The 12,473-nt window shown below is 43.5% G+C and overlaps 1 protein-coding gene across 1 annotated transcript; it reads left to right on the forward strand.

Annotated features, from left to right (window-relative positions):
- The first annotated feature begins 1,668 nt into the window (after positions 1 to 1,668).
- LOC120412554 (actin, muscle-type A2-like) lies at positions 1,669 to 3,063 on the forward strand. The gene is made up of 2 exons (XM_039573059.2): positions 1,669 to 2,694; positions 2,757 to 3,063. The coding sequence occupies exons 1-2, from the start codon at positions 1,770 to 1,772 to the stop codon at positions 2,960 to 2,962; spliced, it is 1,131 nt and encodes a 376-aa protein (XP_039428993.1). The 5' UTR covers positions 1,669 to 1,769; the 3' UTR covers positions 2,963 to 3,063.
- Positions 3,064 to 12,473: the final 9,410 nt, after the last annotated feature.

A 12,473-nucleotide genomic window follows, 5' to 3' on the forward strand; every position in this document is an offset into this window, starting at 1 on the left:
ATTTTGTTCAAGCCACAGATGTATACTTGAACTAATTTTAGATTTTTTACATATCGATGCCGGTGCGCTTTTCTGCACTAAGCTTGCTGGGATTTCTATCTAGATTAAACAAGATAGATCACTGGCATCGATATGTGTTCACTCTCACGCAAATAGTAGATAAATATAATTACAATATAAAATAATCAAATACATTTCCGTGCATCACATTTACATGGACAACCCCAAAAACTAAAAATGAAGGAATGAAACATTTTAACTGTTCTGTTTCTCGTGGTTTTAGACATGATTGAGACTTCTCAAACAAAATTTTGAAATATATGAGAAACACAGCAAAAAATTATGGCTTAACTTCATTTGAGAATTAATACATCTTCAATGTCAGAAGAAAGTGTAATTTTACATCTAAAAACGTGTAAATTTACCGCTTCAGGTAACATTTCGTCATAAAAGAGGACATCCTAATTTACACAATTATAACTGATCACAGAAAAAATTATGATGGTTAAAAATTTAGTTAGTTAGTCACTCTTTAATGAGCATCATTCCTAGGAGAAATATTACCATAAATTGCTTTTTTTGTATTCACAATGTCGTCCAATATGGGAGGACGTTTTTGAAGGGAGAGGTGGGGGTTGCAAAAACTTTTGTACACCCACAATTCAAAGTCGAGAGAATCATTTGCTCAAAATTTATTGAGGGCTCTGGTTCGATTCCCGTAGTCGCCGCTTTTTGTTTTTTTTTGTTTTGGTGGATGAACCTCGATAGAATAATTCTCTCGACCATCTCGAGCTGAGTTCTCGGTGTCTGTCAACGGCACCACAACACTCTCAGCCCGAGGTCATTATTCTCTGGACGTGCGCTGTCCAGTTTTGGATGTAATATTTGCAACAGCCTAATGAGAAATACGGTTGTTAGTTATTTAAATATTGTTGTAATTCGTAATTAAATCAATGCTGTATATTGAAGCTAAAACAAATTTAATCTCATGAAATTATCTTGAGTGGGGTAATGCTAGTCCAAACTACGCTACAACTGCCCTAACACTACCATTCAGTTCCTACTAGAGTCACTTTAGTTTGAGGATTCATTGCGTCTAGTACGCTATAGTGCGCTGAAATTTTCCTCAAGCTATTGCTCACGATACTAGTTGATTATTTTTTTGTCATGCGTTTATGATCGTATAATTAAGATTTATAGCGGCACCTTTTTAAACTCTGCGTGCTTGAACCATGTTCGGCATCTAACCCAATGACAGAGGCATCAACCGGCGAACCGCAAAAGTGATGGACGAACAAGTTTGAATATCAGCTCGGCTTAAAATAGCCCACTTGTGAACGGCTCAAAACCCAGCGACTTAGCGCGCTCGCGACTTGAAACGTTCGCGTTTTGTGCGGCTTGGACCGCATACTTGCGCTTGGATTAATAAAATAATTATTTTTATCACTTCTAACAGTGTTGGGAAAACCTCGCGTAGCACCAGTTCAAGAACGGTAGTTTTACATTTTTTTCTGGTGAAAGACATCAAATTGGTTGTGACAGTCGCTTTTCAGAAAGGGGGGAGTTTGTGGAGGTGTTGGGAGGGTTTTCTTCCTACGACGCAGACTCCGTGGGCGTAAGTGGGTATTGGTTAACAGAAGAAACGGACGAGATGATGCATTATCCCCAGGGTACGGCCTGGGCAGTCTTTTCCCGGCCGCGACGGAATCAGGTTGCGATAACGGTTGTCTTTTGAGGTCAGTGCAGTGTGCAGAGTGCATTAGGGCAAGATGTGTGACGACGATGCTGGGGCACTGGTTGTTGACAATGGATCCGGAATGTGCAAGGCCGGATTCGCGGGTGACGATGCCCCGCGTGCCGTCTTCCCGTCCATCGTTGGTCGCCCACGCCACCAGGGTGTGATGGTTGGTATGGGCCAGAAAGACTCGTACGTTGGTGATGAAGCTCAATCGAAGCGTGGTATCCTGACCCTGAAGTACCCGATCGAGCATGGAATCATTACCAACTGGGATGATATGGAGAAGATCTGGCATCACACCTTCTACAATGAACTCCGCGTTGCTCCGGAAGAACACCCAGTCCTGCTGACTGAGGCCCCCCTGAACCCCAAGGCCAACCGTGAGAAGATGTCGCAGATCATGTTTGAGACCTTCAACACTCCAGCGATGTATGTCGCCATCCAGGCTGTCCTGTCTCTGTACGCTTCCGGTCGTACCACCGGTCTTGTGTCCGACTCTGGAGATGGTGTCTCGCACGTTGTCCCAATCTTCGAGGGTTACGCTTTGTCCCATGCCATCCTTCGTCTGGATCTGGCTGGTCGCGATCTGACTGACTACTTGATGAAGATTATGACTGAGCGCGGTTACTCCTTCACGACCTCCGCTGAGCGTGAAATCGTTCGCGATATTAAGGAAAAGCTGTGCTACGTCGCTCTGGACTACGCCCAGGAGTCGTTGACGGCTGCTGCTTCTTCCTCCCTGGAGAAGTCTTATGAACTTCCCGACGGACAGGTCATCACCATTGGAGCCGAACGTTTCCGATGCCCAGAAGCCCTGTTCCAGCCTTCCTTCTTGGGAATGGAAATCAGTGGTGTTCACGAGACTGTCTACAACGCTATCATGAAGTGCGACGTGGACATCCGCAAGGATCTGTACGCCAACACTGTCCTGTCCGGTGGTACCACCATGTATCCAGGTAATTAACTCCCTAATCTTCACTCGAAAACCAAGAAATTTACACAAATCTTCCAATCCCAGGTATTGCCGATCGTTTCCAGAAGGAAATCACCGCCCTGGCTCCGTCCACGATCAAGATCAAGATCATCGCTCCACCGGAGCGCAAGTACTCCGTCTGGATTGGCGGATCCATCCTGGCCTCGCTTTCCACCTTCCAGTCCATGTGGATCTCCAAGCAGGAATACGATGAATCCGGCCCGTCCATCGTGCATCGCAAGTGCTTCTAAGGTGCTTATTTTTGTTGTTAGCGCTTCCCAGGGATATTTTATGCATTAAGTTATTATTGTTCCATACTATTTTACGAAAATATACACATTTTAAAAAAAGATCTATTTAATTATTTATTTATTTTATTATTCTGGAGTATCCTTTTTTACTATCTAACACATTGACGCTGTCGTACTAACTTGCCGCAAGTCGCTTTTTGACGTTCCGAGAAAAACGCGTTTTAATATTTGACCTTGAATGAACAAAAACGAATGCACGCAATGTAAATAATAACAAACACATTTTTTTTGGTTGACAATTCTGTGCATTGCCCCGAAGTTTGGTTGAATTTGGTTGCCGGAGTCCCGAGTTATAATTGAAAATGTTTACGGTGCTCGTACTTGTGTCAAACGCGTTCTGACCTGAAATCCCTTTGGCCAATTGTTTCAGTTACATCAATTTTCAGGCTATTTTAAAATAGCACGACAAGATTGAAACTTCTTTCATATGAAAAGTGACAAAAATGCACAGAGTTTTTTAGGTTTTTTTTAACATCTCTGGATTTAAATTGTATTTTGGGGATCTGTAAAGGTCAAAAGGTAAGAAATAGTGAGCTGCACAAAACGGCGTCCTCATCTCAATTTGGCCAAAAAGGCTCATGCGACTTTTTGACAAAGAACTTTGTCCTAAGGGCACTGTCTACGGGTGTCAATCCAAAATTTCGCGAAGCGAAAGTGTAACGATTTGTGTAATCGTTTAAACGCTTATATCTTCCACCCAATTCAAGCAATCTGCATGCTTTATCCACCAAACGAAAGGGGAAGTCTTAAATTGCAAGTAGACTACCTCACAAAGTTGATAAAACTTTGTTAAAATACTCAAAAGTTAAGATGAAAAATAAAAATTCAGACCGGGAAAATCCCGGTCGCTGATTGGTTGAGCGCAACCTTTCCCGAACACATTAATCAGATTCAAGTATCTAGCACTTAGCAAATTTTGCTCTCTGCCACTGCTTCGAAAGCGTCGAGCCGTCACAGCCAAGCGAGGTTATAAAAGAGCGCTGTGCCGCCGGTTGAAGCTCAAACGAGTCCGAAGCTTTGCATGAGGAGGATCGAGATGCAGCAGCAGCACAGCAGAGCCGCCGAGAGGAAGGAGAGAATTGAAAAATTGGAAAGAGAGGCAGAGCAGGCGCGGGAGGGAAAATTGCCGGCAACTTGGAGTGTCATCATCGCATGGTTTTATCATCGTCATAGGACGATAAATTGGCCCTTTTCAGGGCCAATTCACACGAAAGAGTATTCTTTAAAAATCTGGTTGGGTACGGTAGTGAGTGTTTGTGTGTGCGGAAGGGAAATCGAGTGGCAAGTTTGGGGCTTGAAAGAGCACCAAATTATCAACGCATACACACAAACGCGGGCTGGGGAGCTTCATTTGTGTGCGCCTGGTTTCTGCCGTGGAACTACCCTTCACGAGTTTGCTCATCCGATCGATCTTGGGGAAAATCGATTTTCGATATTAGTGTGGTTCCGCGAACACAATTTTAGTGTGGTTTACTACACACACACACACACACACACACACACACACACACACACACACACACACACACACACACACACACACACACACACACACACACACACACACACACACACACACACACACACACACACACACACACACACACACACACACACACACACACACACTCACACACACACACACACACACACACACACACACATACACACACACACACACACACACACACACACACACACACACACACACACACACACACACACACACACACATACACACACACACACACACACACACACACACACACACACACACACACACACACACACACACACACACACACACACACACACACACACACGAGCACGTCTCGATGGTCCAAGGAGAGGGCTGCATATGACTAGCCGATCAAAAGCAACGCGATTCTTGGGCGCGGTTAAACCCTCGCATGGACTCATATGTATGTAGAACAGGAAATGGTTCTAGCACCCGGCATGGATCCTGTAAGTAGACTAGTGCAGAAAATGCAACGCCTCCCCCCGAAGTTATACCGAAAGGTGGTCCCGGGGGGACAAGGGCACGGCGTTCAAGGACTGGTTTAGTGGGTCGGGAAAACTCTTTTTTTGTTTTCCCAACCCCACACTACCTGAGGAATGAATTCTCAGGTGTCTGGTAGCAGATTCCGACCTTGTAAAAAAAAAAAAAAAAAAAAAAAAAAAAAAAAAAAAAAAAAAAAAAAAAAAAAAAAAAAAAAAAAAAAAAAACACACACACGAGCAAATCCATAGTCGATGGCGCTTTCTTGCTACAAATACACTTGCAACGCACTGTTTGGTGCTCTAGGTGGTGTGTAGTATGTGTAAAGAGAATGAATAAAAAGATCGGAACCCAATTTTTTGCGAAGCGAAATCGTTACGTGGCGATTTCCCCTCTTCGCAGACTTCCCCTCCTTTTCCTTCACGCTGATTGGTTGAACAAACCTTTCCCGATCATCCTCTCCGAGAGACGTGAGATTGATGTATCTAAAATCATCTCCACTCAAGCTCATAATTTTCTGACAGCCGAGGAGTCAACATCGAGTGGCAGTTGCAGAATCAGAAGGGACAGCAGAAATTTCCCCCGGTCAACGACGTGGAGAGGTCGCCGAAATGGCTCGGGCCATCGCAGGAACGGGACGGATTGTCGCTGCAGGCCATCAAGGAAGAACGTTAGGGACCGATGTGGTCAAGCTGCTGATCCCGGAAGGCTCCGGTTAACGGCATCAAGAAGGGGTCTCCGTGTTGATCGAGAACCAGTTCCCTTTGGGTCAAGTTGGTTGTAGTTGCGATAAAGTTTATGGTTTTTGATACTGGACATGAAATTTAACATTTCGGCAGTCGTGACCGCAATCCGGAGTGGCCGGAGGCCCCGCGGATGTTCCGAAGGGGGACATTTGCCGAACCAAAAGAGTTGGGGCAATATTGGTATCAAACATTATGGTTTTTGATACTGGACATGAAATTTGACATTTCAGCAGTAGTGACCACAATCCGGAGGCCCCGGGGATGTTCCGGTGGGGGGACATTTCCCGAACCATAAGAGTTAGGGCAGTATGGGTATCAAACTTCATGGTTTTTGATACTGGACATGAAATTTGAAATTTCGGAAGTATTGGCTACAATCCGGAGTGGCCGGAGGCCCCACGGATGTTCCGATGAGGGGACATTTGCCGAACCATAAGAGTGGAGTTAGGGCAGTATGGGTATCAAACTTCATGGTTTTTGATACTGGACATGAAATTTGAAATTTCGGAAGTATTGGCTACAATCCGGAGTGGCCGGAGGCCCCACGGATGTTCCGATGAGGGGACATTTGCCGAACCATAAGAGTTAGGGCAATATGGGTATCAAACTTTATGGTTTTTGATACTGCACATGCATCTGACCATTATCTGAAGTTACGCAGTTAAAATAAATCGCTTATTTTACGCAGGAAGTAATAAATCGATTACTGCGATTGCCTTTTTATTGTGCCGCGGCGAAATTCTGTTTCTGGAAATATAGAATAACTATTTCGAATTCAATTAAAGCCCTTGAAAGGGCAGTTTTAATGTTTGCTGTTGAAATTTACTTTACTGCCGCCAATTGCTTGCAACAGCCTTGCAAAAACATTTCCGCATCTTGATAACTTTCGAGTGGTGAGGGAAAGTCGATTGATTTCACCTTGATTTCTATTGCAGCTCCATTTGCAATTTCCGTCCCCTTAGTTCGATAGGACGTTGATATTATGTCTTAAAACTATTCACAAAAGAGTTGTCTTATGTAATTATAAGGCCGCTGCGAATATTTAAAAAAGTTTTTGTCCCTCGGCCCTGGCCGAGGTCAAGGGGGGGGGGCAAAAAAATAAAAAAATATAAAAATTTAAATAACAAGCCATAGTCTTCACATTTAAATGAAAAAAGTGTTTTAAAATGCATTTTACACTAGTTCAGTTGTTTTGCAATCATTAGTTTTCAAAAAATCTAAGATCTGACAAAAACAAAAATTGTATCGAAAAAAAAGATTTTGCATCGAAATTTTTTTTAAAAAAATCTTAAGATTTTTTAATAAACCCAAACATGCTAAAAATGATTTAAAACGCAGAAGAATGTATTTTAATTTGATTTCAGCTGGTTGCATTTGAATTTTCATTGAAATTTTGAAGTTTATTGTAAAAATATTTTTTTTGCCCCCTGATTTTTCGGGCCAATTTTGAAGGGGGGGGGGGGGGGGTGACAAAAACTTTTAAAAATATTTGTACCAGCCTAAGGAAATCATGGGGAAATTTGGACCGGACATTTTTATCGAAAATTTCAACAATCATCTTGCAAAGTTCTTTGTCATACTGGTCATGTGTAACATAACCACCTGCACCTTTTTTTTTTTTGTTTTTGTATTCCATTAGCATTTGATGTTAGATATCTAATATGTCGTCGCTGTTGTGCTTAACACTCAAACGCTCGGGTAGTCATTTGACCCCTATTTTTTTTCTTAAAAATCTCATAACTTTTTATAGAATTGACCAAATTTGATGCTTCCGGTTGCAAAAGATTCAGATACACTAAATCCCCCATATGCGCTCTTTTTGGGGGGGCGCACACCGGGGGAGAGCGCAATTCGGGGGAGCGTTATTTCGGGGTTTGAGCGCAAACGGGGGGAGCGTTATTTCGGGGTTTGAGCGCAAATCGGGGGAGCGTTATTGCGGGGTTTTGGCGTAAAATGGGGTTTTCTTTTTAAATGTACTTTTTTTACATATAAATGAAACATTTGTATAAGGGGTCATACACAAAACATGGAAAAGGGGCCATCCACAAATCTGGGTATACAAGAACTCCCGGAAGTCATGCCTTAGATATCTACTTGATCAACGGGGGTCTATAAGGGTGAACTAACCATCGGTATAGCTTCAGGTAGCTTCAGTGAACCACGATGGATACCCTTCGTCATGTTGGATTGTTATGGGTCCTCCAGGAACTCCCGGAAGTTTTGACCTGATGATCTACCTGATCAACGGGGGTCTATATGGGTGTATTAACCATCGGTATAGATTCAGGTAGCTTCAGTGAACCACGATGAATACCCTTCGCCATGTTGGATTGTTATGGGTCCTCCAGGAACTCCCAGGAGTTATGACCTGATGATCTACCTGTTCAACGGGGATCTATATGGGTGTATTAACCATCGGTATAGCTTCAGGTAGCTTCAGTGAACCACGATGGATACCCTTCGTCATGTTGGATTGTTATGGGTCCTCCAGGAACTCCCGGAAGTTATGACCTGATGATCTACCTGATCAACGGGGGTCTATATGGGTATATTAAACATCGGTATAGCTTCAGCTAGCTTCAGTGAACCACGATCGATATTCTGCGTTACGTTGGATTGTTATGGATCCTTCAGGAACTCCCGGGAGTTACGACCTGATGATCTACATGATCAACGCGGGTCTATATGGGTGTATTAACCATCGGTATAGCTTCAGGTAGCTTCAGTGAACCACGATGGATACCCTTCGTCATGTTGGATTGTTATGGGTCCTCCAGGAACTCCCGGGAGTTATGACCTGATGATCTACCTGATCAACGGGGGTCTATATGGGTGTATTAACCATCGGTATAGCTTCAGGTAGCTTCAGTGAACCACGATGGATATTCTGGGGTACGTTGGATTGTTATGGATCCTTCAGGAACTCCCGGGAGTTATGACCTGATGATCTACCTGTTCAACGGGGGTCTATATGGGTGTATTAACCATCGGTATAGCTTCAGGTAGCTTCAGTGAACCACGATGGATACCCTTCGCCATGTTGGATTGTTATGGGTCCTCCAGGATTTCCCGGAAGTTATGACCTGATGATCTACCTGATCAACGGGGGTCTATATGGGTGTGTTAACCATCGGTATAGCTTCAGGTAGCTTCAGTGAACCATGATGGATATTCTGGGTTACATTGGATTGTTATGGGTCCTCCAGGAACTCCCGGGAGTTATGACCTGATGATCTACCTGATCAACGGGGGTCTATATGGGTATATTAAACATCGGTATAGCTTCAGGTTACTGCAGTGAACCACGATGGATATTCTAGGGTACGTTGGATTGTTATGGGTCCTCCAGGAACTCTTCACTAAAGTTACCTGAAGCTATACCGATGATTAATTCATCCATATAAACCTCCGTTGATCTGGCAGATATCCAGGTCATGACTTCCAATAGTTCCTGGACCACCTATAACAATCCAACGTACCTCTGAGTATCCTTCGTGGTTCAGTGAAGCTACCTGAAGCTATACCGATGGTTAATACACCCATATAGACTCCCGTTGATCAGGTAGATCATCAGGTCATAACTCCCGGGAGTTCCTGGAGGACCCATAACAATCCAATGTAATCCAGAATATCCATCGTGGTTCACTGAAGCTACCTGAAGCTTTACTGATGGTTAATACACCCATATAGACCCGCGTTGATCAGGTAGATCAACAGGTCATAACTCCCGGGAGTTCTTGGAGGACCCATAACAATCCAACATAGCGAAGGATATCCATCGTGGTTCACTGAAGTTACCGGCAGCTATACCGATGGTTAATATACCCATATAGACCCGCGTTGATCAGGTAGATCATCAGGTCATAACTCCCGGGAGTTCTCGGAGGACCCATAACAATCCAACATAGCGAAGGATATCCATCGTGGTTCACTGAAGCTATCTGAAGCTATACCGATGGTTAATACACCCATATAGACCCCCGTTGGTCAGGTAGATCATCAGGTCATAACTTCCGGGAGTTCCTGGAGGACCCATAACAATCCAACATGGCGAAGGGTATTCATCGTGATTCACTGAAGCTACCTGAAGCTATACCGATGGTTAACACACCCATATAGACCCGCGTTGATCAGGTAGATCATCAGGTCATAACTCCCGGGAGTTCTTGGAGGACCCATAACAATCCAACGTACCCCAGAATATCCATCGTGGTTCACTGAAGCTACCTGAAGTTATACCGATGATTAATACACCCATATAGACCCCCGTTGGTCAGGTAGATCATCAGGTCATAACTTCCGGGAGTTCCTGGAGGACCCATAACAATCCAACATGGCGAAGGGTATCCATCGTGATTCACTGAAGCTACCTGAAGCTATACCGATGGTTAACACACATATATAGACCCGCGTTGATCAAGTAGAACATCAGGTCATAACTCCCGGGAGTTCTTGGAGGACCCATAACAATCCAACGTACCCCAGAACACCCATCGTGGTTCACTGAAGCTACCTGAAGCTATACCGATGGTTAGTTCACCCATATAGATCCCCGTTGATCAAGTAGATATCTAGGGCATGACTTCCGGGAGTTCTTGGATACCCAGATTTGTGGATGGCCCCTTATCCGTGTTTTGTGTATGACCCCTTATACAAATGTTTCATTTATATGTAAATAAAGTACATTTAAAAAGAAAACCCCATTTTACGCTAAAACCCCGCAATAACGCTTCCCCGATTTGCGCCCATTAGAGCGTTATTTGGGGGGAGCGTTATTTCGGGGTTTGAGCGCAATTCGGGGGGCGCAAAACGGGGGAGGCGCAATCGGGGGGAGCGTATTTAGGGGATTTAGTGTATGTCTATATTTTGAACTGTCAGATCGGGGACAAATATGGTCCACTTTTACCGGAGATATTCCGGACTCCGTTGGGGTACCTCGGCCATCCTATTTAGGGTTTTGGTCGATAAAAAAAAACCATTTCACAGAACAATGCCGGAAATGATGCAAAACTTCAAGGCATCATTCTAATACATCATCCGACAAAAATAATTGACATGGTTATGTCCTACGGGGCACCGGAACCGGTTCCATTTGGGCACCAATCGACATCAGCTCAGTGAACCCTTTCTGGTTGGAACCTGTTCCGGTGCCCGAAGGTCTTGACTATGTCATATATCTATGCAGGATGATGTATTAGAATGATGCTTTGAAGTTTTGCACCATTTCCGGCATTGTTCTGTGCAATGGTTTTTGTTCTATTGACCAAAACCCCAAATAGGAGGGCCGAGGTACCCCAACGGAATCCGGAATATCTCCGGTAAAAGTGGACCATATTTGTCCCCCATCTGACAGTTCAAAATATTGACAAATCTGGATCTTTTGCAACCGGAAGCATCGAATTTGGTCAATTCTATCAAAAGTTATGAGATTTTTAAGAAAAAAAAAGGGTCAAATGACTACCCGAGCGTTTGAGTGTTAAGCACAACAGCGACGACATATTAGATATCTAACATCAAATGCTAATGGAATACAAAAACATCAAAAGTAAGTACACCTTAAATTAAATATCCATTATTTTCATCAGCTAAAGCCTCACCTGTCAAGGGTGTCTAAGTTATATTTAATTGAGTCTCAATGAAGAGTTGCAGCAATTCAACTCACATATGTTTTTTTCTCACAGCTAGAGATTTTTATTAAAAATGCTTTTAAAATGTTAGAACCCATTATTAGTATTTATAATGCCTCCAACTCGATCGATCCAACTGGTAGTGATCCTAACCGTACTTCTGAAGCTTAGTTATTCATTGATAACTAATCAGAAGCACTGCCCAATGTTACCCAAAGTTAACCCGCCATCCACTACCTGTGACATAAATCTCATTTCCTGGGAGTTGGAAGCCCTTGCCCACATCCCCGGGGGAAGTCACTCCGTCAACCCGTTCCACAATCCGTACGGGCCGCACTTTAGTTGCAGCTTCTTCATTTTCTTCTGCCGGGAGGATCAGCTAGCGTTTGGTGATTTGTACTTGACCGCCAAGGTTCGACCGAACATGGTATGTCCCGGATTACAACTCATCAAGATGGACCGTCGAGCGTGGCAGGTTGAAATCCTTCACAATCCTAAAGCTAAAGCTTGTGAAGGGGCCGAAAAGTGGACCTCCGTTGACATGGTTTTGTATCGGCAGAATCAATCGATTATTATGTACGGTTGCAAGGAGCACGAGAAGGATAAAAGCGTTGAGCTAGGTGCTTGGATATTGGCCAACAGAAATGGAACCAATGAAATGAAGCAAGATGTTTTGGATATGGGATTGGAACTGTTTGATCAAATTCCAGAAATCAAAAGAGACTGGTGGGAATTTCCAAACTACTCAACGGATTGTTTGACTGAACTCAACTGTTCGTACTATGCGGAGTGTGTGACCAAGAACGATGTCATGGAAGTGGAAAGAGAAGCTAGATCAGAGACCGTCAATTTCAGTTACGCCATCATTGTTCCCGTTATATTCTGTTTTGTTGTAATTGCAATCATAAAATTTGTTAACTTAAAGAAACGTCGCTACCAATCTAGAGTTGTGCCGATAAATAATTGAATGCCAGGTAAATGTGAATTATTGATTATAAATCTATCTAGAAATAAAGTATTTAAGAGCGAGTTTTCCAACAATATGACACTGTCTTTACATAAAATGAACTCACGTCAAAT

This window comes from Culex pipiens, chromosome 2, assembly GCF_016801865.2.
Source record: "Culex pipiens pallens isolate TS chromosome 2, TS_CPP_V2, whole genome shotgun sequence".
Lineage (NCBI taxonomy): Eukaryota > Metazoa > Arthropoda > Insecta > Diptera > Culicidae > Culex > Culex pipiens.